The 26,043-nt window shown below is 34.4% G+C and overlaps 1 protein-coding gene across 3 annotated transcripts in view; it reads left to right on the top strand.

Annotated features, from left to right (window-relative positions):
* PPP4R4 (protein phosphatase 4 regulatory subunit 4) overlaps window positions 1–26,043 on the top strand; it is a 64,659-nt gene that overhangs the window by 36,279 nt on the left and 2,337 nt on the right. For 2 of the 3 annotated variants that reach the window (XM_085061487.1, XM_085061489.1), the window contains 17 exons: window positions 2,501–2,622; window positions 4,167–4,289; window positions 6,424–6,593; window positions 7,626–7,745; window positions 9,553–9,630; window positions 11,000–11,083; window positions 12,198–12,380; window positions 13,121–13,226; window positions 13,982–14,129; window positions 17,026–17,170; window positions 18,038–18,079; window positions 18,171–18,245; window positions 20,156–20,231; window positions 20,642–20,722; window positions 21,051–21,144; window positions 21,589–21,659; window positions 22,426–22,561. In XM_085061487.1, the coding sequence (XP_084917613.1) occupies window positions 2,501–2,622; window positions 4,167–4,289; window positions 6,424–6,593; window positions 7,626–7,745; window positions 9,553–9,630; window positions 11,000–11,083; window positions 12,198–12,380; window positions 13,121–13,226; window positions 13,982–14,129; window positions 17,026–17,170; window positions 18,038–18,079; window positions 18,171–18,245; window positions 20,156–20,231; window positions 20,642–20,722; window positions 21,051–21,144; window positions 21,589–21,659; window positions 22,426–22,561 (1,854 nt within the window). The remainder of the gene's footprint in view (window positions 1–2,500; window positions 2,623–4,166; window positions 4,290–6,423; window positions 6,594–7,625; window positions 7,746–9,552; window positions 9,631–10,999; window positions 11,084–12,197; window positions 12,381–13,120; window positions 13,227–13,981; window positions 14,130–17,025; window positions 17,171–18,037; window positions 18,080–18,170; window positions 18,246–20,155; window positions 20,232–20,641; window positions 20,723–21,050; window positions 21,145–21,588; window positions 21,660–22,425; window positions 22,562–26,043) is intronic. The other variant, XM_085061488.1, reaches the window with a different exon arrangement.

The following is a 26,043-nucleotide window of genomic DNA, read 5'->3' as shown; positions in this document are numbered from 1 at the left end:
GCACTTCTTCTGCGAGGTCTTTGTCCTGCAAAAGTTCAGAGGAATAATATTGAAAACATTATTACTCATCTCAGTAAAGTTGCTCATTTTTTTTTGTACTTACTCTTTTTTTATCAAAATGTAGGCTAGCATGATAAAGCATTCTAACATTTGCCATATTAAATGTCTTTCAATATAAAAGAACTTGTGATTTAAGAAAAGAAAGGTACTATTTGTCAGTACTGTTGATATATGTGAAACTGGGAATTTAACATGCAGTTTGCTAAACTGAATTACTGAAATAATTTGAACTTGTGTTTATTTTTATTGTATGCATGGGTCTCGGGTATCTTTATGTATCAGAAAATTGAATTCTGTTTAGTGGGATATTAAAGATGAGAGAGAGGGTCCTCTTTATCTTCAGGGAGTAGCCTGGTGTTTTTATTCCATAACTACTGTGTTTTGAGGGAAAGATGTTTCTATCTGTCATATTAGTTGGAAGATTTTTGATGCCACCAAATTGGAAACCCACAGAAATTTTTGCAATTTTTGCTTTTAGATTTCTTTCCCCTTTCTCTCTATTTCTGTTTTTTATTGAATTTGTAGTCCTACCCTTTTCCACCCTGGTCATTCTTAGGCTGTCTGTTCTCATCTATCTCCTTTGTTCTTGCTCAATCCCATGAGATTTTTTTGTGTCTTAAGCTTGAGATATTGTCTCTATTTCCATGGATTCCTTTACCATTCTCAGTCAATCTCTGCTGTAGTCAAGAGCTGAGAATTAAGCATATGAATTTGGCTTTGAAAATGATTTGTGAAGCATAATACAGGAATTTTTTTTAAAAGCAGTACAAATATGTTATTCTGAGTGAAGTATCCCTTATCTAGGATATGCATATAGTTAGAGAATATTTCTTACAGCTAAGAAAATTATTTTGGTGGTAGCTTTTAGGAAGCACTCACAGTTTGTATGACTGTATGACTTTGCTTTCAGCATTTTTATTTTACACCTAAAATAGGTTTATGAACACTTAGGTGTTAAAATAATAATTCATTTTTATAATAATTCAAATTGTGAACATTTGTGTAATTTTCTTCATTCCTCCAAATGCAGTTTAAGTTTAACATACATTAAACAGTGTGAAAGAAGAATGAAGACATTGTTTTCAGTGGTTACAAGGTGACTAAATCTTATACTAAAGTAACCACACCGGAAATGAAATCTTCCGAATTCTGTTAAGTGTCTTTAAAATCAACTAAATTTCATTTATTCTACGTGGGAGTTGAAAGTTTTAAAAAATTTTGTGTGTTATGCAGTGGAAATGAAAACTTTACTGGTAATTCACCCAGCTTTGGAATAGTGGGTTTGATAGGGCTAAATACTTCATTATCAATTAGTGGTCTGTCCTGTTTATTTTTCTTTGATTCCTTCCTCGCCAACTTTTATTTTTAGCATTAATATATTTGTATAGACTGTTCTCTGTCCGAAGTTTTTACTTAATCCATTCTCAATGCATTAGCTTATTTATCTCCTAAGAAATTGTGGACATTCAGTATTTTCAGTATGGAAGCTATTCCCATGTTTCATACTGGGGATGAACAGGTAGCAGGTAAATAAAGACAAATAACTAAACAGACATGCAGATTTTTATGTAAATATTGAAGGTGTAATATGACAATACTCCAAATGCTTAGTTTTACTAGTTAGAGATATTGCCAATAAATGATCTATAATTTTCTCATAATTTTATTTGAATGTTTAATCATTTGCTTGGAAGAATACTGTTAAGCTACCTCTTGATTTGCTGATAGCAATAATAAACTGTAAGGTGCAAATCACTTTGATGCTAATTAAAAACATTTGATGTGATTGATATTTATGTTGACTTACAGAAGGGGCAGCTGTTACTACTTCAGTCTGATCAGAAGGGATATTTTGAGCATTTTTGTTTCATTATCCTGGAGTTAAGTATTAGTAGTATATTAGTAGGTCAGTACCCACCAGGGAAAAAAAAGGACAAGCAGAACCCTTTCTTTACTACTTTAAACCAAGGCTAAAAAACAGTGTTTGGACTAATTGGGAAATCACATTTTCTCTGAGCAGTAGATGCTCTCTGTAAAGAAGGCTTATCTTTGATGTGTAAAATTTCCAGACACTTCAGTCCAACATGGCTCATACTTAATACCTTTTGGCTTTGGACCATCATATTGAGCATATTTGATCATAAGAATTTTCTTAGAGACAAAGTGAAATTTTCTCTAATTTGTTTTTGAGCTAATTTGAATGTCTTTTTAGTGATGAAGTTTCGCATTTTAAATTTGTGTGTTACTTTGCTTGACGCAGAAAAGTCCTGAGATTGACTGGAGGTTTTTATTTTATTTTAATATCCTTAGAACTTTGTCAGTTTTTCCTTCTTGGCTAACCAAAAATATCTAAATGAGTATTTCAAGGAAGAATTCTGTTTTGCAGTGGCAGTATTGTTGCATTGTAAGTTTTCTTTTGACTGCTTGCTTCATGTTGCAGGACAGAACTAACAAAAACTGTGGTGCTTCCTGAGTTAGTGGAACTGGCAAGAGATGAGGGCAGCAGTGTACGCCTGGCAGCTTTTGAGACCTTAGTGAATCTGCTTGATATGTTTGATGCAGGTGAGAATTTAATTTAGGCTTACTGGCCCAATTCTTAGTGCTCTAGTGCATCTTGTAATTGTATTTAAATGCTTTTGGTTCTGTCTGCATTATTCAGACATTTCTGATTTTATTCTGTTTATTGCTTTGTCCTTTATATTTCCTTATCTTTCATGTCTTGCAGTGCTTTATATGCAGAGAGGTTTAAGGGAGGTGGACTAGTTGTCCACGAAATCAGTTACCATATTCCAAGTTTGTAATGTGATGTGCCTAAATGGAATTATTAAAATTACTGTATAAATTATAGGAATATTGTGTTGCTCGTATTTAGTTAATGAATGCAGTGCTATCAACACACAGAATACAAAATGTTGGCTCAACAAATATATACTGTGCAGGAACTTGGTGATGAATTACCACAATATGTGGTCATAATTAAGCCATGCAGAGGAGGGGAAAAGGAAAAAAATACAGTTTTGGGAAGAGTACTGTGAAAGGACTTTTTAGCAGTTAGTGTTTATATCAGTAAGTGTGATAGTAGGTTAATTTACTAATGCTTGAGCCTTTGGATTGATGCTGTCAGGTTTGTGCTTCTCTTTGCACCTCTCAGTCTTCACTCCTCCTCCCCCAACCCCTGCTAGAACTACTGCTTTGAGTTATTGTAAAAAGTGTAGAGAAAGCAATCGGGTTCTTTACAGGTTTGTAAGGAATGTGTTTCTAGAAATTGGGGTTCTGTGGGTTTTGCTTTCATGACTGAACTAGAAAATGAACACTTTTGAAGGTAGGTGACCCCAAATTATATCCTAGAGTTTCTCTCCCACAACATCATAATATTTCTACAGGCCAACCTAACTTTGTTCAGCCACAATTACTTACTGAATTTTGCTGTTGATCTACCATTAAAAAATCATATTCCATTTAAAACTCAAACATTTTAATACAGTGATTTTATTTAAAATAAGTCAAAATATATAAATTTCTTTAAACATTTCCTCCTTTATTTTATAAGGAGGCAGAGTGTTTGACTTTGGTTTCTAGATTATTTAATTTCTTTCCTGTGTGCTTAACTATTTTGTTTCTCTGTGAATTTATTGTATACCGAAATATTTTGAAACACTTCTCAGTAGGTTTAAAAAATTAACTTGGAGCATATCCAGATTTTTCTATTTGCTGTCACAGTCATGTTCAGTCTTGATCTCCCTGTATTCCTACTATTGTAGGAAATCTTACACAATGAGTACTGCAGTATTCTTTCTCTATATTCTTGGTGAATGGAGGAGGTAGTGACTGTTTATTCTCTGCCTCATCCTTTACTGGGGGATGCCTTTTCCCTAGCAACAAACAAACAAATGAACATAACAGGCAAGGTACTAAAGTTAGGACCTATATTATATTAGCATGTTCATCATTCTCTTTACCTGTTGTTTTGTACCTTCAGTGAGTGCCTGCCAGAAGTAATCCTGAGAATGTTAAATGAAATTTTTCTTAATTTATTACAGAAGTTCAGTCTCTGCTTTTTTAAAATGTTGACAAATGGCTAACTGAAAATTTCTTTTGTTTTTCAGATGATCGGAGTCAAACTGTTCTCCCATTAGTGAAATCGTTCTGTGAAAAATCCTTCAAAGCAGATGAATCTATTTTAGTTTCTTTATCTTTCCATTTAGGGAAACTGTGTAATGGATTATATGGTATGATTTAATTTCTTTTAAAAATATTAAAAATAAGGGAAGATTGGAGAATTCGAGCCCTTTGGAAAATACCCAGATTTGCGTGTATCAAATGAAATGGTAGTTAGTTAGATTTTGGAAATTTCCTCTTAGGGTGACCATCTGCTTATTGTTTGTTGTTTTTGTTTTGTTTAGACAGGGTCAAAGATGGAAACATGGTGTTTGATTGGTTTGACTGATTTATTTTGGTATTCTGGAGCTTGTGATTTGAATGACTGCGTTTTTGAAACTAGAAACCTTTGAAAACAGTATGATGTTAGCTTTGTGTGTTCATTTCTGTGCTTGCTCTCCTTTTTAAGGCACAGTACAGAGTGTGGTCAATAAGGAACTTCAGGGAAGAAAGGAGACTTAATGGCCTGTGGATTCCCCAGTGGCAGCTGAGGCCAAATCTGTACTCATAATTTTTGTACCCATAATTTGTGCTTGAATTTTCACTTGAGCACCAGGACATCTTTCCTTGATTATTCTGCCCACCATATATTACCTGTGGAGGAGCAGCACAGAATCATGGCTTTACATTATAATTTCCCCCTAGGCTCTTTAAAACCTTTGATCTTTCCTAAAGGTCTTTAAAATCATCCTTCATGATTATGTTAGAGACTGTCAAAATGACCATTGCTTCACTACAAATTGCTTGAAATGGCTGTTCCACAGAGCCAAACTGTTACTTTCAGAAACAGAGAGCTAGGAGAGTCCATCCTGTATTTATCATGTTTTCCCAGTCTTCTTTTCTCTAGGTTGAATGACTAATTCCTGATCTTTCTTCACCTCTGAACTCCATCTGACAAATTCATATTTTTCTGGAAGTGTTACGCCTTAGGAGAGCTGAACAAAGTGAAAGGGTTACTTCAAGTGTCTTGCCAGATACATTGTTGCTCACATGTTTCAGTATGAAAAATTGCCTTTTTGAAAAAATAGATATAGCAGCTGGTTTCTCTTTCCTGGCCTTGTGCAGGTGATGCAGATCAGGCTAAGCATGGTACCTTACTGCTGTCCTAATGGAATAATAGTCTAACGTTTTAAGACCGTATGTCAAGTTACTTAAAATCATTTACAACTCTGCCTTCTGAAGAATAAGCAGTCTCTGTCCTTGGTTAATGCATTCAGAATACTGAATAAGCAAAGTCTCTTGTCCAGCATCCAGAAAATCAATGAACAGTACCACAGCTAGGGTAGAACTTTCTTTATACAGTTGCCTATCTTGTCAGCTTTCCATGGGTAGCTTTCTCTTAGTAGTTTTTCCAAGCAATTCTGGAGCACTTTAGAGTTTTTAGTCCCTTATTCCTCTTCCCTTGTTGTGAAAGTCATGACCTTTCCTGCCTCTTATGTTGCATAGGTCCTGTTATCCCACACTAGAAGGAAATTGAATCAGTTTGACAAGTTTTTCTTTTGCCATGTTGGCTACTGCTATTTTGGGGGTTTTTTTTGGTATTTAGTAGTAGATTTTTTTGTTTCGATTTTTTTTGAACATGTGCAAGTAACCTGACTTATCTAATTATATGGCTTGTCCTTTCTCTATCCAAGTATTAAGTATCAGTACCACTTCAGCCCTTTTTTATTCTTTTGTTTGACTTATTTAAGATTTCAGCAACTAGTACTTAAGTATTTTGAATACTGGAATGAAGCACATCTGACTCTGCATGTTTTGAAAACCTCTTGTTTAAGATCCACTGACTTATTGCTTCTCTACTTAAAGCTTGAATCATTGTCACAGTTATTAATTGTGCTCAGCCTGATGATACTAGAGCATTTGAAAAAGAAAATAAAATTACTAAACATTTCAGCCTTCTTTGGTACCAATCACTGTTTGCTTTTCTCTCTCTCTGAAGTAGAAAATGGAGCCTTTCCTTGATTTTTCTCTTATTACTAATGCACTAGTAGTTTTTGAATTCTTCTTGCTAGTTACATTCCAGTGTGTTCCCAGTATTTGTACTGATCGTACTCTTCTAGATTCAAGGGTGTGGGAGGGAGAGGAGGGATAAAATCAAGATATTTGATGGATTTTAAAATAAGATTTGTTTGGGTACATTATTAATAGCATTTGTAATGAGGAAAGTTTGTTGTTTTGTTTGGTTTTTTTTTTTCTTTTTTTGAGGCATTTTTACTCCTGAACAGCACTTGCGGTTTTTGGAATTTTATAAGAAGCTTTCCACCCTGGGTTTACAGCAGGAAAATGGACACAATGATAATCAACTACATCTGCAAACTCTGGAGCAGGAAAAGAAGTATATTTCAGTGAGGAAGAACTGTGCTTACAATTTTCCTGTAAGTAATAATATTTTAAGTCTTAATATTAATTTTTATCATGCATATAGTTCAGTAAATAGGACTACATGAGTGATAGAGGAGTTATTCCCAATTTGTTCATTGTTAGCTAGATTTTAGCTCTTTTCTGCAAAGTTTCAGTTAATGAGGTTGACCAAAAGAGTTAGCAGGAAATATTATCCTTTGCAGAGCCTCAGAAAATTATTGGCAAATTTTGACTGAGGAAATGGTGTTCTAAGAGTTTACTGATCTTATTCTTTCCTACACATTTTCTCCAAACTCTTGGCACAAAGGATTTGGGAAAATGTCTTTTAAAGAGTCCCCAGTTTCAAACCACTTGAATCTACACTTTCACACTCCCTGCATGTCACATCATTCTGGGGAGCTGAAGATTGAAACTGAATGCTTAGGTTGATGTTTTAGTGGTGTTCCTGCCTGTCTACAGAAGGTCTTTTCAATTTTGTGTGAGACCTTTAAATATATCAGTTGTGTTTCTGTAAATTCACTATGTATTTTGACATTCTGCATTTGTATTCAATGAAAACATGTTTGCACCAAGTGCCAGTAGAGAACTATTTTTTCTTCTGCCTTTTAATGGCAAGCACACTGTATGTAGGTAGACATCTGTTGGTTTATTTGAGCAAACCCTAGGTATGTACAAACATAATCATAGAAAAATTCAGATTCTTGCTTTACTGCTTGCTAAAATGTTCCTTGTTTTTGAAGTATCCAGTTGCAGTTTTTGCTAGAGTGCAGAAACATTAACAATATTTATGAAATTGTGGTTTTATATCTCATGGTTTTAGTCTTTATCTTAAGAAAAAAAAGCCTGCAGCATGTCTGGAAGATATGTAAATTCAGTTTAGTTCTCAGCTCCGGATTTCATCTGATGCCTGTGTTTTAACAAGGCCAACAAAAACTCCACACTTCCTCCTTAAAATAACAACGTGTTATCTCTCAAGATCATCTGATAATCTCTGATAGTGTGATCCTTTAGCTGTGTAGCTAAAAAAGGACTTTTTCCTTCCACAGGCCATGATTGTTTTTGTGGATCCAAAGAACTTCCATTTAGAACTTTATTCTATATTCTTCTGCCTTTGTCATGACCCTGAAGTTACTGTCAGATATACCATGGCCACAAGCTTCTTAGAAGTAAGTCTACAATGATTCGTTGTTGCTGCTCACATGGGTTTATTTTATTTTGTTTTCTTCTTTAAGCTTGCATTTGTGACTGTGCAACCAAAATAAAAAGACTTGAGAAAACATAGTGAAATTATGTAGTTTGTCAACAGTGTTCAGTTCCTTCCAACCCCTGCATATAGCTTTTTTTATTTCAGTTGTGTGACATTAGGCTACAAAAGACTATTGCTAGGTCAAATTTTAATGAGCACAAGCTAGAAGAAACTTTTAATAATATAGTACCACAAAAATCCAAATGTAGTAATTACAATATTTGAAGTTTTTCAGTGCTATCAGAAAATAGACAAATGGGAGAAAGGAACTTGCCCCATTTGTGCCTGAAAACCTTTAGAACTGTAGCTTGCTGGTATGTGCTGGTGTTCTGCAAGGAGTATTTATGTGGAACAAATCTAAATTAAATGCTCAATTTAATATGAAACTACTTGGAAATGTATGCAGATGTAGCAGGGTATGCAGTCTTATGTTTCCATTTGGCTTATGTAAGTTCTACTCCATTATTTTCATTAGACTTTTAAAAATGTACCAATGCATAGGTAGTAAAAGCTACAGGGGCTGAATGCCAGAAATTAAAATACACTCTCTTGAGTATAGAAACCCATATAGGGAAATCTTCAATGTTTTCATATTCTTTTACTGAAAATCCTTGTGTTTCAGTGCTTCAGCTCAGCTTTGATCCCATTTTGTTGCTGGGGAAATTGGTAAATTAAGCACTTTGCTGAAAACATTTAAATGAGTAGAAGAGGAAAAAATGCCTTTATTTCCACCATTATAAGCAAGATGTGTGGATTTCCAGTTCTCATTACCTGTTGATGCCTTTTTTTAATGAATGATAATCCAACATAATGGTTGAAGTTGTAAAATTAGCATGTAATTTGACATAATATTTTTTTAGAAGTATAACACTATTAAGGTACTGTCTGCATATAAGGAAAGTATTTTAGATAATTTAAAAAATCCTGTAAAATTATACCTTGGTCTAAATGTACATTTAGTTCTCGTTGATTTAATTTTAACACCATAACTAGGAAGCCATGTGACAGACAAAAATGAGTAATTTATGTCATTCACTGCTAGGTGGATTACTTTTTCATAAATAAAAGTGCCTGTAGCCTTAAAGCTACATCTTGATTGGAAGTAAGCTCTTATTTTCACTTGGCTTAAAAAAGACATTAAAAAACATTATCTGAATATTCCTTGGGGCAAAAAAAAATCTCGTTCCTCAAGTTTGTGTTATGTTTGCTATAAAACCTTTTTAGTTGCATGGAAATGGAGTGCTAGTGTTTTTTAAAATTTTACATGAGACTTATGAATCACATAAGTCACAGTCAAAAACCAGTAGAAGTGAGGAGTGAAAACTTCAGATGGAAGGCTGGGGAAGCTTAAAATCCTGCACAGGCTAAGAAAATTTTTGCATTTTATCTTCTGTAAATTATACGGCAGGCTGACTCTTAACTCTCCTAATTTACAACATTTGAATATTCCACTAGGAAATTTCTAGCCTTGCAGTGCAGCCTTAAACATTTCTGGTAGATGTGAAATAGAGTTAATTCTAAAAGCATGTTTTATAGTTAGATAATAGACCTGTTTCTTGACTCATGTTCTTTATATAAGCGTATTTTTAATGTGTTCAGTGGGAAAGTACACAACTTTAGGAGGCTGATATTAAACAATTCTTTCTGTGTCTCCATGCTTGCAGATGCGGTGTTGTGCCATAGAACTAAAGAATGTTTCACCTTGCTGTCTTACTGTCATTTTTTAGGTTGCTAAGCTTTTAAATTCTGATGTGTATACAATACATAAAGAGCTGGTTACGCTATTACAGGATGAGTCACTGGAGGTAATACACTTTTATTGGAACTTTTTTTTGCTTGATACATCTAGGCAGATGATCTTCATGTTTAATAACTCTTCAGTAACACAGTACAGTAACAATTTGAAATGATTAACAGCTTTTACTTCTGTTGCACAGATGCTGCATAAAAATGCCAGCCTTCTGTGAAAAATAGGAAGGTGTTTGAATTTAGTAAACCCAGACTTAATTTATTAGCTTATAAAAATACTAATTCTAAATAGTTAAAATTGCTGTATTATTTACTGCCTTACAAACTCTAAAAAGTTTTGGGTTTGGTACTACATTAAAATAATAGTTGATAGTGTTCAAGGCTTTTTGCTTTGTTTTATTTTTATTGTCCAATTGAAGAGGAGATGAAGAAGCTGTGTATGGTTCAAAGATCAAGATTTATAGAAAGAGTTTTGGTCCAAAGTAACCTGCATAGAACATGAATCAGTTATATTGCAGTTAACATGGTGCGACTTTTTTGGACAGAAAAAAGAGACATATTTATGTTTGAGACAAAATCACCATTTGCTCTCATACCAGTCACTCCAGCAGCTGATCTTTCTTGTTTTCTGTGAGGTCTTTGGATATAGCATGGAAAAATGAGTTTTGCATTCAAGTGCTCTTTTTTCATTCAGTAGCTTTTGTTGGATGTTTTCAAGGAAATTAATAGTGTTTGTAGAACATCTATTTACAGTTTATGAAATTCTGACCCATGTTTGAAGATTCCTCAAGTTGAACACCTGAAAGTTGAGACTTAGAAGCATCTGGTGATCTTGAAGAATCCCTTGTTTTGATCTCTGTATGTTTATATGAATAATAACAAATATATGGAGCTTTATCTTATATACCACCTCAGACCACACAAAAAATAGTCAGTTATGTACTCTCCTAGCCAAGTTAAAGGTCTCACAATGTTTGAAAGTAGGGTTAGTCTATTAATGTAGGCTATATATTCTATTTGTCTATCAGCTGCATTTTTTATTAACCCAGGAAAAATTGCTTTTAAGACACAACTGACAAATATAAAAAAGTATTTCGTTTTGTTTGCTGAGGCTCTTAAGTCCTGATGAAATAGAGATCTTCCATAAGGGTGAATTTGCATTTTATAATACTGAATTCTGTGGACAGTTTAGAAAATTTGTCTGATCACACACATAAAAACTGAGACCTGTAATGCTTATATTACTTACTACATTAAAATATCAGTTTTAAATCCCAGTCCTCATCAATGCAATTACTCTCCTTTTTATTTTTCCACATGAGAGAGCAGTAACTTAAGAGATGTCATCAGGGATACACTGGTGAGAGTTAAAAATGGAGTTGAGTTCCTTTACAGACGTCTTTCATGCAGCCTTTCTTTAAATAGGTGTTAGATGCCCTAGTAGGTCACCTTCCTGAAATCCTTGAACTAATGACTAATGGAGGAGAAAACAATGGATCAGAAAGCAAGGTGAGTATTCTCATGGGGTGTTTAAAAATTTTCTTTCTAAATGAAGGTAGCAGCAAAGTTCAGACAAATTTTGTAGGACAAGTATTTCGTCATTTGTTTCTGCTTTGGAGAGATAGGAAGTTTGTGTTTGTTTAGGTTATTTTTGATTGTTGACTTTATAAAGTTTAACATTAAAAAAAAGTTTTGAAAGGTTAGAGTTAATATAAAAATGAACAGTTGATACATATTCTTTTTCTAATTAACCACAGTTAAGTGAAAACAAAACTTGGTTTCATGTTAAGGGAATGATAGCTAATACCTATTTTAAACCTTTTCCATATTGATGTATCAATTGCCATTTTCAGACACAGCTTCTGCTAGAAGGAAATCTATTTCCTTAAGCAAAGACAGAGAATTAAGAGATCTGTACTCAGCTCCTGACTTTTTAAATTTAATTTTATGTGGCTCTGGATGATGGTTTATTCCATGACTCCTCACCTCTAAGATGGAACAGAAAAGATGCTGGTTTTGAGCAGTCTTCCTAAATGTATGCATAAATTCAGATACTGCAGCAGTATAAGAACTGAAGAAATTTATTTTCTTGTATGGACTGAAATTGACAGTATAATTAAAAATTTGAATTTGTCAGGTGTTTACAGCTGTAAATACATATAACACAGAGCAAATGCGATGTCAGGTGTGACAATCTGTTTCATTTTTCTTAGTGCTAAAGGGAATTTAGCTTGGCTATTGTAAATTCTTTGCCTCCTACTGAGAAAAGGTGTATAATTCCATCTAAAATTAATTCCTACTAAAACTAATTAGGGGATTGAGAACAATAACTGCAAAGATTAAGAGGATAAAAGAAACATGGGATTCATTTGATTTGAGAGAGAGAATACTGAGGAGAGTTGGCGTAATGGTCTTAATATCTGTAAAAGGGTGTTACAAAGAGAGCTGTTTAGTTTTCCTTTGTTAGGAGAAGGGGTTGGAGATGAAAGTGTATTTAGTTAGGTACTGGAATAGCTTTTGGATTAGTCTTCCCTTCTTACATTGTTGTGATATGCTTTTTAAGCGTAGTAGCAAGACACGCAGCTAGAAAATGTAAAATTAATGTTTATATTTCTGTTTCTAGTTACTGTCTATTCCTGACTTGATTCCTGCATTAACAACAGCAGAACAGAGAGCAGCGACTTCTTTGAAATGGAGAACTCATGAGAAGTTACTGCAAAAATATGCATGTCTCCCTCATATCATATCAAGTGATCAGATCTATTACCGTTTTCTTCACAGAATGTTAACAATCATTTTGACAAATGTGAGCCAACCTGTTGCTTTCTCATTTGTTTTTGTTTGTTTATGAGAGTTAGAGAAATGGCCTCTGGATATTTGCTATGTATAGTACTTCCTGTGTTATATTAATCTTGAAGTGCTGTCCCTTTCATATGGTATATCATATGAAAGGGTTTTTTCTGTAAGTCTGAGCATTTTCGCTGAAAACTTGCCCCCATTTGAGGAACAAAATTTGGATTGACAGTTTTCCTTCTACCCAAGACTTTCCTTTCCTTGCACTCATTATCAGTTTGTTTCTAGTTAAACCAAAACTTTTTCCTCTGACATATGCTTTCTTCCTCCTGATTGCATACATTACATTGCGTTTGTTCTTGATGAAAGAACACTGTATTTCTAAACCAAACTATCTTTTAGAGCTACTAGTCTTAAATTTTATGGAGTTAATTCAAGAAGCAAACTATGGTAAGAGAAGATGTTGTAAGTTTTATTTCCAATACCTGCAATACAGAAGGTACCTTGCAAACATGGAATATTCTAAGGTGCTTATAAAACAGTTGAATCTACAAGTTGGGCAGAAGGAATAAAGAAGTAGATGTCTCATGAATTGGCCAAACTTCTTAATTCTTCCGTACATGATGACAATTATTCAAAAGTTTATAAAGTTAGGCTGTATTTTAGCTATTTTTTCTAATTCTAGAATTTTTACTAGTTTTTAGTCATATTCTTTCAGCTATGTTTGATTGTGTTGCCTTAATTTCTTTCAAGAACGTCCTGCCAGTCCAAAAAGCAGCTGCTCGGACTCTCTGCGTTTATTTACGCTACAATCGCAAACAAGAACAGAGACACGAGGTTATTCAGAAACTGATTGAACGTAAGATGATTTTTACTTGATTACTTAGAAATAGAAGTTACTTTTGATTGAATATCTGTGTATAGTTATATTTATTCAGTGTAATTTCCTTCCGTCATTGGATGGAGGAATTACACTTGGAAGACATTCAGTTGCTCCTATTATCACCAGGAGAATGTACTGTGCATATGTGAGGAATATATCTGAAGCTTATAAAAAGGGACTAGGGAAGAGTCAAGGCAGGAAATTCATAATATGCCAAGACCCTCCAGCCCTACTTTTGGTACCCAAAATTACTAAGCTGTTGGTGCAGCAATATACAAAGCAGAGTTCCTCTGTGGAGCTAAAATTCTCTAGAGGCTTCAGCATAAGTAGTGAATAAATCTCAGAAATTCATTTATTAATCAGTTGACATTTTGGTGTATGCTATGTGTTTTAAAGACAGTTTAGAAATTTTAACAGTTCCCATTAGCATCCCTTAATGTTTGCACAGTAATTTTGATACTCCTGTGACATGGTTTGGAAAGCATACAGGTCTTTGTTTAACACAAAATTACACATAGTTCACTTACTATTTTTGCTTTATCAAGTGCTCGCTGACAGAATTAATTGAACTCCAAATGTAAGTTTTTCACTAAAAGAAAGAATTGAGATAGGCTGAGCAGTTGTGCCTTTTTATGCCTGTGATTATCATCTTCAAGTCAAAGGTCAACCTGGGAAATGTTTTCTGACATTGAAAACTTGACAGATAATATCTGCAAATTTTTGTTTTTCAGAACTGGGCCAAGGAAAAAGTTACTGGAACAGACTTCGCTTTTTAGATACTTGTGAATTCATTATGGAACTGTTTTCAAAATCATTCTTCTGTAAATACTTCTTTTTACCTGTGCTTGAACTTACACATGACCCAGTGGCAAATGTCAGGTATGAAGAATATTTAGCAGTTTACAGGAAAAAAAGCTTTAAATAATACATTAGAAAATATTGTTAGAAGTTTTATGTTTTGTTTAAATAAAGGGACTTGAGTAAAAAGGTAAAGAGCCTTCAGAATGACCATTATTAAAGGTGTAGGGGAGTGTGGGAATGATGTTAGAAAATCACAAAAGCAGGTCAGTTCTGAATGTTTGAGAGACTGAGCAAAAGCATTGGGGTTTGGGAGTGAAAGGAACAGTGAGGCAGAGGAGCTAGCAATAGACGGGAAGAAAGTAATATGCTATTTCATGAGTATAGAGAGAGAAACAAACCTTCAATCTCCATTAATTTCCATCCATGTCATTGTTACTATATGTAAAGTAAAACACTGAAGCAATTCTTTCAGTGGTCTGAACTAAACGAGTTAGAACAGGTTTTACCTGGAAAATGGAAAAGTATATCTACTTCATTATTAAGGAAATTGAAAAACAATAGAATAATATTAGGGAATTTGATCTGTTACTCATTTTTATACAGTGTTTTTTCTGTTATTTTTGTAGTGACTGTCTTTTCTTTGTTTTCTAAACAGATAGGGACCTGGCAGTTACTACCATTAGAAAAGTAGATTTTTTTTTGGTCACATATTTTGTGTGATTTCATGCTTTTGGTTTTGTTACTGATTTGTGTCATTCATGTTGTCATCATTAACATATCTGAAGATCTAATACTAATGCTGCACAGAGATTCATGTAAACATAATTTGCACATACATGTATGCACTCAAGAAGCTTCACCACAAACTTTATTACCAAGTGAAACTGTTTACATAGACGCTGTCTTTAGTATAACTACATCTCAACTCAGCAGGTTCCTAAAAATTAAGCCATTTTGTGCATATAGACTAACATTCATGTCTCATGTCATTTTAAATTAAGAGGATTGTATTAAAACAATAAACTAAATTTCTATATAATCTGAAGTGGTTTATTGCTTTTAACAAATATTTTAATTAAAAGCTCTATTGATACCATATTAAAATTTAATGGAAGCTTGAACTAACTTGCAATCCTTTAGCTGACATTAAAATTAATTTTGTCTTAATTATTTTCTGGATTGTTTTTGTACAAAAGAAATGCACTGTCCTCAGTGAAGTTTGCAGGTTAAATGTTGTTAGCTGATGGTTTTAAAACAGACTTAGGGAGATGATATTCTGAATTTCTGCAGTGTGGTGTAACTCTTGGTAATGGGAAATTGTGATGGTTAAAATATTTTGAAGGTATGAAAATGGCAAGATGAGTTCATATGAGAAATTTAAAAAAAAATTTTATAATCACAGAATTACCATGTCTGGCAAAGGATTGTCTCTGATCCAAAGCCAGTTTTTCCTGAGTACAACAGAGAATATCACCATGTATTGTTCTTGGTGCTTCCTTTAATCTATTTCTATATAAATATATATAGTCACTATTACATCCTATTACAGTCTGATCAAATGAAGGAATTTTTATTTCCTCAGTAGAATGAAATATTTTTAATTTAATCTGCAGAGTATTTTGTTGTTAATGACATAAAAAGCAGTGAGCACATTTTTATATAAACGGTTTAGAAACAATATCTAGGAATCAAGGGAATAAATAATAAAATTGTTTAGGTTGGAAAAGGCCTTTAAGATCATCAGCTCCAACCATTATCCTACTAAGTCAACCATTAAACCGTGTCCCTAAGCACCACATCTACACATCTGTTCAATACCTCTAGGGATGGTTACTCCATCACTGACCTGGGCAGCCTGTTCCAGTGCTTGACAAACCTTTTGATGAGCAACTTGTTCCTAATATCCAATCTATGCTTCCCCTGGAGCAACTAAAGACCATTTCCTCTTGTCCTGTGACTTGTTATTTGGGAGGAGATACCAAACCCAGCAAAACAAACTTTCAGGTGGTTGTAGAGAGAATAAAGTCTCCCCTGAGCCTCATTTTCTCCAGCCTAAACACCCCCAGGTACCTCAGCTGCTCCTCTTGAGACTTTGTGCTCCAGACCCTTCACCAGCTCCATTGCCTTCTCTAGACACATTCCAGCCCCTCGATGTCTTTCTTGTCCTGAGGGGCCCAGAACTGAACACAGGATTTGAGGTTTGGCCTCACCAGTGCTCAGCACAGGGGGACAATCCCTGCCCTGGTCCTGCTGGCCAGACTATTGCTGATCCAGGCCAGGATGCCATTGGCCTTGTTGGCCACCTGGGCACAGCTGGCTCATGTTCAGCTGCTGTCAAATGGCACCCCAGGTCCTTTTCCATGAGGCAGCTTTCCAGCCACTCTGCCCCCAGCCTGTGGTGCTGTGGGGTTGTTGTGACCCTAGGGCAGGACCTGACACTTGGCATTGTTGAACAGCACAAGCAGGGGCAGCCTCCAGGCAGAAACAGGAAGAAAGGGGAAAGAAGGGCTTTCATCTTTCAGGACAGAGTAAATAGTTAAATCCTCCTAGTCTTATCTGATATATTTTCATCCTTGCAATTGTATGGAGTTGCAGTAACATGATTTTGGGTGAGACTTGGGCTCCTTTGTACCAATGGACCATATTTCCAGGATATTTTTGGTAACTGATAACGTTAGGTGTGCAGATCACTTGGAAAATCCAGAGGTCTGCCTGTTTCCTGGATTAAAAAAAAATCCAAAAACAAACCAAAGAAGTGTTTATGGACTGTAGTCCTGATCTGTGGAGAAGTTTTTGAAAACAGTGTGTCTGGAAACAGCATAAGCAACATTCACTTCTGAAAAATAAGACCTTCTAACCTAATTATTTTGTGTCAAATGTTAGCATGCAATACCTTGAGAAATTAATAATATTTATTAAACATCTGCATCAAAAGGTGTGTATCAGGGTTGTTTGATTTTCTTTTTTTTTGTAGAATGAAGCTATGCTGTTTGTTGCCAAAAGTTAAATCTACTCTGAAGATTCCCACTGATAAGCATTTACTTCAGCAGTTGGAATTATGTATAAGGAAACTTCTGTGTCAAGAGAAAGACAAAGATGTCCTGACTATTGTAAAAAGAGTAAGCATTTTTCTTTTTCAGCAGCACTTTATCTTGGGATTATCACTGAAATTTAAGATGACTAAAGTTATGCTTTCTGTTGATTTTCTCAGTGTAAGAACAGGAAATTAAAAAATTCCATTGTCTGTTACGTAATTTTGAAGAATTAAAAGATGATGTAGCATAGTACATTCTGTGAAATTTAGGAGCACTGGTGTTTCCTTGGTTACTTATATGGCAGTTATTTTGTAGTGATTGAAATTCAGATTTTGGCTCAATGACCATTTATGAAAAAATAGCAGATGACTAGAGATAGGATTAAATGTTGATCTTAGTAAAACTGATCAGGTCTTTGAGATAGAGATCTTGTTAATCTATATATTTTACAATATACAGAAAAAGCATTTGCAGGATTTTGAAATGCTACAAATGTGTTTGTAATGTGAATATTCAAAAAGTGCATCTTTAAGATGCCTGTGCTTAGTCTCAGATTTAGAAACCATGAAGTGAAATAGCTCAAGTGGGTGGCTTCCTTACAGGGCCAGTCTGCAGGAGAGACTGGGTGAACACCTCTTTGGAGCCTTCTGAGTTATACACAGATTCCTGACTTGTTTTTTGTGCAGTCCTGGTTCCCAAGCCTGTGCTATAGCTATTCTTGCTTTGGTGCTTCCTTGAGTGTGTTTTGAGTTCCATACAAATAGTCTGTGATGCTATTCATTGTGAGTCTCAGCAGGGCTCTGAGAACACTCTCTGACACTTTTTAACTGCATTTGTAGCATAAAAATAAAAGCAGAGGCTTCAAATATTTAGGAAGAAAAGACAATTTTTTATTTTAAATTGTAGCATGCCATCAAGTAATAATAAATAACATTTTAATTTTCTTTATAGACAGTGTTAGAATTGGACAGAATGGAGATCTCCGTAGATGCTGTAAGTACTTGCTAACTTTAATATTTATCAACTACTTTTAGTTTCCATTTTCATGTAGTGATCTTTTATTTTTATTAATTTTATTTTGAAGTTTCAGAAAAGATTTTATGAAAATGATTTATTGGATCAAGAAAAAGAGAGACAAGAGCATCTTCTTTTGGAAATGGTATATTTTATCAGTACACTGTCATTATTTTTTAAGTAGTTTGTAGCTAAATATTAACAAGGCAATAATTTTAAGGTAGAGGAAATGCATACTGTGGAGAGACCTGACAGGCTCATAATCTGTGTGTGGTTTCACGTTACAATAGGGTTAAGTTCTTCAAGTTAACATGTAACTTATTTTTCTTTACCATCTAAATTTTACTGTATCTATTAGAAAGGCAAACTTCATTTATTGAGAAATGCCATGTATAACATTATAAACTGATTTATGAAACACCTCAGATTTCACAAACATCTTCCCGAGGCAAAGAAATGAATGCTATAACTTCTTTCCTCCTAAGGAAGCTGAAGGATGCTCTGTGTTACAGACTTTCCTGTTAGCCAGAAAAAAGAGAAAAGCAAAAGCTGCAGTAGGCAGTTCAGCACAGAGCTTACATTTTCACCACATACTGCATCTCCACTAAGCCCAGATTAGAGTGCTGCAGTCCCCTGTTCTGCTGCCTCCCTCCAGCCTGAGGTGGGGGAAGCTGAGCAGCTGATAGCATCTAGAAGATCCTGATATCATTAACGTGGTTCCTCTGACTTGTAGTAAATTAACTTCTTTGTAGTGAACTAGAACTGATTCAAGAGAATCCCAAAAATGTCATTGTTTCCTACGTTTGTGGTCCACTTTGATGTCAATAGGTGTTGCAGGGCAGTATGAGCAAATTTACCTGACCCACAGACTTCCCATTTTGTCTAAGCCAGTGGTTCAGCTTTGTTCTCAGGACCTGCATACACACATTCAAAGTCTTGAACTAAGCTCTAGCACTCTTTGGGTAGATACAATTAATGCTTTTATAGTGAAAGCATTTGAGGGGTGCAAAATAGCCTCCAGCATGCTCTGCGTTGCTGTGTATTGTGTGATGACATCAATTTTTACCCTGTTTCTACAGCTATACTTTAGAAGAACAGCTGAATTTTTATGATAGAGACCACTGATATGTGCAGCCTTTCTGTACCACAAAGGCCTCATTAAGCATTGTCTGTGAGAGGCATGCTTTTGGGGACCTGAGATGGGCACAGCAAATTGACATGTTGCAGTCCCAAACAGATGAAGAGCCATTCAGCCCACTTCAATGCATCTGACTGCTAAAGATTTTAATACTGAATATTTTAATAAGTTGCCTTAATTTTAGTAACTGACTTTGTAGAAACTATATTCCAGCAACCCTGACCTGAATTAATTTCCTCTCTTTTTTTTTAATTGGGTAGTAATTAGAACTTCATGAAAAAACTAGAACAATTATGGTTCAGTTAACACTTTTTATTATGAAAATGGTACAGAAAATAAGCTAAAACTATGTAGTTTTTTGAAGCTCGAGTGTTATCTATTCACCAAATGGAAGATACTTTCAGGCAAGGTGTAATTACAGAAGGGCAAATAAACTCTGTGAACCTGAACAGTTTTACATAGTTGATTTTGTTTTGCATAAGGATTTATCAACTGTAGATGTTAATTTTAGATCTTTATAAGGTTTGAGTATATGTGACACCCAATAAAATTCAAGAAAAACATTTTTGTCGAATTGTATGTATGAAATAAAAATATTCCCCTTTTTTTTCCCTGGAAGTGTCTGTGTAACAGAAAATTTTTACATTGCCAGCTACCAATTTCTGTATCTTTTTAAATATAAAAAACCTTAAAGGCCAGGCATAATTTTAATAATAAGTTATAGATGTGAACTTCAATGCTGAGCTTTCTTCAGACTGATTTTTAAATCAGATATGTACCCTGATTTCATTCTGACTCTTTAATTGGTTCTCTGGATATTCATCAGGGGTTGTTCTACTAGCAGGAGAGAGTAGAAATGAACTGTCATTATTTACTTTCACCTGAGTAATATCTAAGCAAATTATTCATTCTTTTAGGAACAATTAGAAAAAGAGAAGCAGAAAAATGAAGGAAGATCTACAAATATTAATGATAAAATGTTTGAAAAGAAACGTAAGTTTAATTGTGTACATGTTGTTCATGCATGCTTTACTCTTCTACAAAGGTATTAGAGAAAGAAGCAGAAAAGAGACACTTAATACAGTAAACAGTTTTAGAAATTGGAAATAAAATTTGTGTATTTTTCTGAAGTTATTTATGAAAACTGGCTTATATATAATGTTTTATTTTGTCCTTATTAATAAAATACATTACAGTTTTAGCTCTCTGTTATTTTTAATTTTGGGATATAGTGTAAGCACTTGTCTGTGGTATTTCTGAAGTTCTAGTGGCACTGGATTAGATATTAATTAGACATTATTACTCTTTGCTCCAGGACTGTGACATGTTATGTACTCTCATATATAAATTTAAGTTTTAAGAGGGAAGGGATTATAGAGGACTCTTTTTTTTTTTTTTTGTAGGTAGAGACAGTAAAACATCATCAGTGCTGGCAAAAAGTATCAATCTCTCTGTTACTGGAAGCTCTTCTGGTACATCAGCAGGTAAGAACTGTTCAAAAACTCACCTGGAACACTTTGATCTCACATCATCAGGTTAAACCCCATCAAAGCTGCTGTTGTCATCTGTGGCCTAAGTTTCACTTACTGACAGAGGAAAAGATTTCTCTTCTAGAACCGAATGTATTTTCTATGGTTTTTAGTTTTGTTTTATTCTGTAGTATATAAATAATGACCTAAGGGGGGGTTTATTGAAGTATTTAAATCAGTTCTGTCATCTACCATAGGTTGACAGAAAAATACATTTCAAAGTGTTCTTAATTATTGAGGAAGTCCAATATTCATATTAAAAAAATGTTCTTTATAATTTTAGGCAAAGAAGAAAAAAAATCCAAGCTGGTTCGAAGCCAATCTTTCAGTACTCAAGTACTGCATCCAAAATACAGCAACATAGACAAGTGCCCTAAGTATCTTTATAATCTTCATTGCTTTCCTCACAGGCAAATGTTTACTAATAGACAGCTGTTATAAAATTATCCTCATGAATCAATGAAAGAAGTGATGTGATCACTGAATTGTGACTTACATTTTCAGCTTTCTGTTTAATTGATTAACTGAGGGATGAAATACCATCTCAGGCATGCTGAAGCATACAAATGATTAGGAATTCATTTTAAGTTAATATATGTCACCTTTATTATATATTAAAAATAATGTTCAATATTAATTGCTAAATCTAATTTTGTACATGTCTTAAAGAAATTCCAGCATAACTTTCTCATTTAAGTTTTTCATATACACTCAGAACCAACCTCCAATTCTATTAAACTGCAGGATGATACAATTGAGAGGAACACTTTCAGAAATAACCGACTTGGTTTTGTTCTGGTTTTTTTTTTTTTTTTTTTAAGTAAAAGTTCTGCTACAGGATATACATCTTCAGTGTCAGGAATGGGAAAGAGTTGTATGTTGTCCTTTACTGGTAAGTAGGTTATTATACTGTATTTTATTTCAGTTTTTTTGTGTGGGTGTTGAATTTATGGGCCCAATTAGACAGGCATACTCTTAAGATATCATTCTCCTAAGGAAAGCAAAATAATAGGTATTCAATACATTTGAGCATTTAAGTGCTAATATAATTAGTGTATTTTTCAGATTTTTTTTTCCTTATGCCTTTGTTGAAAGTTAAGTTTACAAACAGTAAAAATAAAGTGAGTTTGTCGTGTCTTGGTTGGAATTTCAGATATCACAAAAAGGTTGGGTTTGCAGTTTTTCCCCACCTATTTTACATGAGGAAAATGAATTTTATCTATAACTTCTACTGAATTAAGGGAAAGAAACTGTTTGCAGTTCTGTCCACTAAATATTAAAGAATTTGGATGATTAAAGATAAGATTGAGATTAATGGCTTTGTAGAGAAACCTGTCTTTCCATTCTCTACCAATAGACACTAGACAATTAAATAGCTAAATTTTAAGCAGCTGAAGATTGGCCCAATGAATTACGCTCTTTTCATATATTAAATGTATTAATATTTTCTTCCAAAGTGTATATTCCAATTATTTAATGGTTTTTTTTCATAAAAATACTTGAAGAAATGTTAAGTTGAAGCCATTCCTTTAAAATTTTGGATTTGTGCCATAGGAAATATGCCGCTATTGCCACAGGAAAAACAGCTCATTCTGTTTACTCTCTGTGTACTTTTTTCAACCAAAATTCTTTGTCTAAGCTGCAGCTCTTCATTTCAGATGATTCATTTCGGACTCATTCTGCTGGTAACAGTGGGAATGCTGCCTTCCCTCCTAGTTCTTCTCGCAACTTATTTAACTCAGCTGACCAAAAGAACAACGGAAATAAGGAGAGTCAGTGCCGAAAGATGAGCATGTAAGTTGTTGACAAGAGGTTAAACTGAGCCTAGGGCTGATATTTTCAAGGGAACTCAAAAGAGCAATGTAAAATTAAGCCTATATTTATTGCACTTCTGCACACAGATTTTGAAATGCTAAAATAGCAGGGTAGAAATGTGATGTATGCAATTATAAGTGTTTCTAAGATGGCATTACCTTCTAATTAGTCTTTCACGTTGTTTCTCTTGCACATATTTGCATTGAGCTGGTACATTATGCGGAGGGTGGAATGGGACAAAGTGAAGGTTAGTGCCTTTGATATGTAATAACTACAGTCACAGTGATTTAGCTGCCTGTAGTTGGAGAAATAGAATAAGTATTTTTAGATGACTTAGTTTTTAATTTTCCTTCTTTTTGTGTGCTTATATATGGTTATGTATCATTATGTAACAATTTCACTATGAATCTTGAGGCTTATGATGTACTGGTACTACTGCTTGTTATTAATGCTGCCTTCTTTGCCTTACCTTAGCTATTAAAAAAATTCAAGAATTCAATGCTAAGCATCTCCCTCATGCTGTTTCCTTTAAACATCAGCCTATACTGTTCAACATTTTTCAAGAACAAAATCAAAGATGCATTTGTTTGCTCCTGTGATAAAAACATAAGTCACAGAAAATCATTGTACCATATACTCACCCAAACCTCTGTAAAGCCTAGCAGCAAATTCCCTGCAGATTCCTTTTAGACTCTAACTTGTAGTTCTAAATTACTGTCATTGGACTAGATGTAATTTTGTGTGCTCAAACTGAGACTTGTCTTTGCTAGCAGAGATTTGCATTCTTAGCCAAGGCAGAATGGAGAAAGGAAAGGAACCAGCTACCGCAAGAATATAATAGGATGTGACAGAAACTACAACTGGAAGCTAAGATAGGAAAGAGGAAACACCTTATATTGGTTTGCCAGGTATAAACAGGAAACAATAGTGTTAGTCTTTTTTGGTGCATTAAATATTTATATTAACAATTTTTCCATTTCTGTATTTTCAGGCTTTGAAAAAAAAAACCCCAAAACATCTCCCCATCTTTACTCACAATTTTAAGTTAATAAAGTTCCTAAATTGTAAAATAAAGCACTCAAAAATTTAACTAACATTAGAAGAAGTTCTCAGGGTATTCATTTAGCTGCTTGTGTACTTGATTTTTTTTTTCTGCTGGAATTCTACCATCTTCGCTGCACAAGATAAATTGTTTTCTAGATTGAGCTCAAGCTTGCATAGTGACCTATTGCTTTTAAACCTGCATTTTTTTTTCTGTGGAAAAGGTTGAAAGGCAAGCTGTGAATGCAGATGGGCTGTGTTGAGTAAGTGTTTCACAGGAATAGTACTTTAAGATACCAAATCCCTTTGCCCTCTGTCCCTGTCTTTAATACCTTCTCTTAATAATACAGTACTTCAGACTTTTTACAGGTGATCATTAGGGGGTCACTTATTTCAAAGTGCACCATTTCAAAGTCAACAGTTTGATGAGTAGACATGCTGACATTTCAGCTGTCTGTAAAGTAAATGGGGCATATATCTTGAGAACATAAAATGTCATGGAGTGCTACATAGTTTCAAAAACTAGGTGTGCTCAAAACCTCATTTTCTTTCACCCTAATCACTGTGTTCCTCTGTATCTGGCTTTAAACCCAGAAAATTAGTTCATGTGTTGTAAATATTTTTAGCAATCTGTAGAAATTCCAATTATTGGCTGTCCCACAAGGATTTTGGGAAAATGAATTGATTAATATTCTCAAAGCAGTTAGGTGCAGAGTTTGGTTAGACATATTTTTTATCTCACATAAAACTTTTCTGAATTTCAAAAGTTTTTCTAGCTGTCACATAAAACGGATATCTTTTGTTTAAATACAAAAGGACAGAAAAAGGCTCACACAAACCAGTGTGCACCTTTGTCTTAAGGCAGGAGAGTGGAGTGTAAGAGACACAGTTTCAAGTCTCAATGTACCATTCCCAAATGAATACCTTAAGAGCAGAGTATTTGAAAGTAGGTATCTGATCAAATACAATGATCTGGATGCTTTGCTGGTTCAGAAAGTCCCTGAACTGCATAGCATCAGAAGCCAAGAGGATATACCAAGGGAATGAAAACATTTTTGGAGAAAGAGGAGGCTTAGGATGTCCTACATTTAGTTCTGGATAAGAATTTGAATGTTCTGTGTACTTACGAGAGAACACACTTCTCAAGTTGGCCTAATGTCTGCTGTGCTGTAGATTCAACTTCTCCTTAGTAAACTGACCCAATACTTAACTGTTTTCATAGGAAAATGAATCAGCTCTATCAGGAGATATTAAGAGATACAGACACAGGAATGTCTGGTGGTAAATGCATTCAATCACAGATATGTTTAGCTGTACTTTTAGTATTTCTTTTGCTCAGGAAGTCCAGCCTAGTGCTAAATATACACATACTAAAATTAAAAAAAAACCCAAACCAACAAAAACCTAGAAAATAATGTTTCCTTGAAACAGAAGCTAAGTTGAATGATGATAAAAATTGATATCCAAAACTATAAGCATCTGACAGAAATCACTCAGAGAAGAATTTGAAACTTCTTGTACAGTGAGAGGTACAATTGAATAGACTCTCATGAATGAGTGTCACCTTTTGAGGACTCACTAAGACTGAAAACTTGTGAGAAAATAATAAGTGAGGTTTTTTGGACTGTATGATCATGTAAATTTACATATGTGCTGGTTAAAATCCTCACTGGCTATCTAATCTTAGTTCTGGTGGGTCCTAATTTTTATTTTCTGGCTCAGCAACTTGAGTCAGGTAACTTCTAATATATATCTTCCTAATTAATTATGTGTTTTATGTGGGCAGTAGCACATTTACTAATTAAAGTATAAGCAGATAAAATTAATGAGTCTTAGTTTGAAGTGATGTATGTTTGGACAAAATATAATTTAATTGTGTAAGCCTAATATTATTATAAAATTGCTCGACAGAATATTGGCAAATGTTCACTTTTGATAATATAGTGCTGTATTAGTTTGAAAACAAACCAGTGGGAGATGACAAGTCAGGATTAAAATTTAATAGGAAAATTAAAAAAATAAGTGCAATAATACAAGGAAAAGCACTGACAAAGTCAGATACAACCTGACACCCTGTTAGGGTGGTGGCAGCAGTCCAAATGAAGTAGTTAGGTTGAAACAATGATCCTGTGAAGGTCTGGTCTCCACCTGAAGGTCCAGTGGTAGCTCTTGTCCTCTGGAAACCCAGTAGACAGGGCTGACTTGGGCAGTTCCAAGGCCAGGTTATATCCAGGTGGGAATGCTTGGCTCCTCCCTGCTGGGTGGAGCATCTCACAATAGGATGAGATAAGTCCATGAGTCATGCAGTGGTTTCTTGATGGCCCATTGACTGTTATCAGGGGTGAGTTATAGCAGGAGGTAACAACTCATGCCCCACAGCTGGTGGTAATAGAATACTGAATACATCTAGATTGTAACCT

This window comes from Lichenostomus cassidix, chromosome 5 (genome assembly GCF_008360975.1).
Source record: "Lichenostomus cassidix isolate B80296 chromosome 5, HeHo_3.0, whole genome shotgun sequence".
NCBI lineage: Eukaryota > Metazoa > Chordata > Aves > Passeriformes > Meliphagidae > Lichenostomus > Lichenostomus cassidix.
This window is presented reverse-complemented; position numbering and strand designations above follow the sequence as displayed.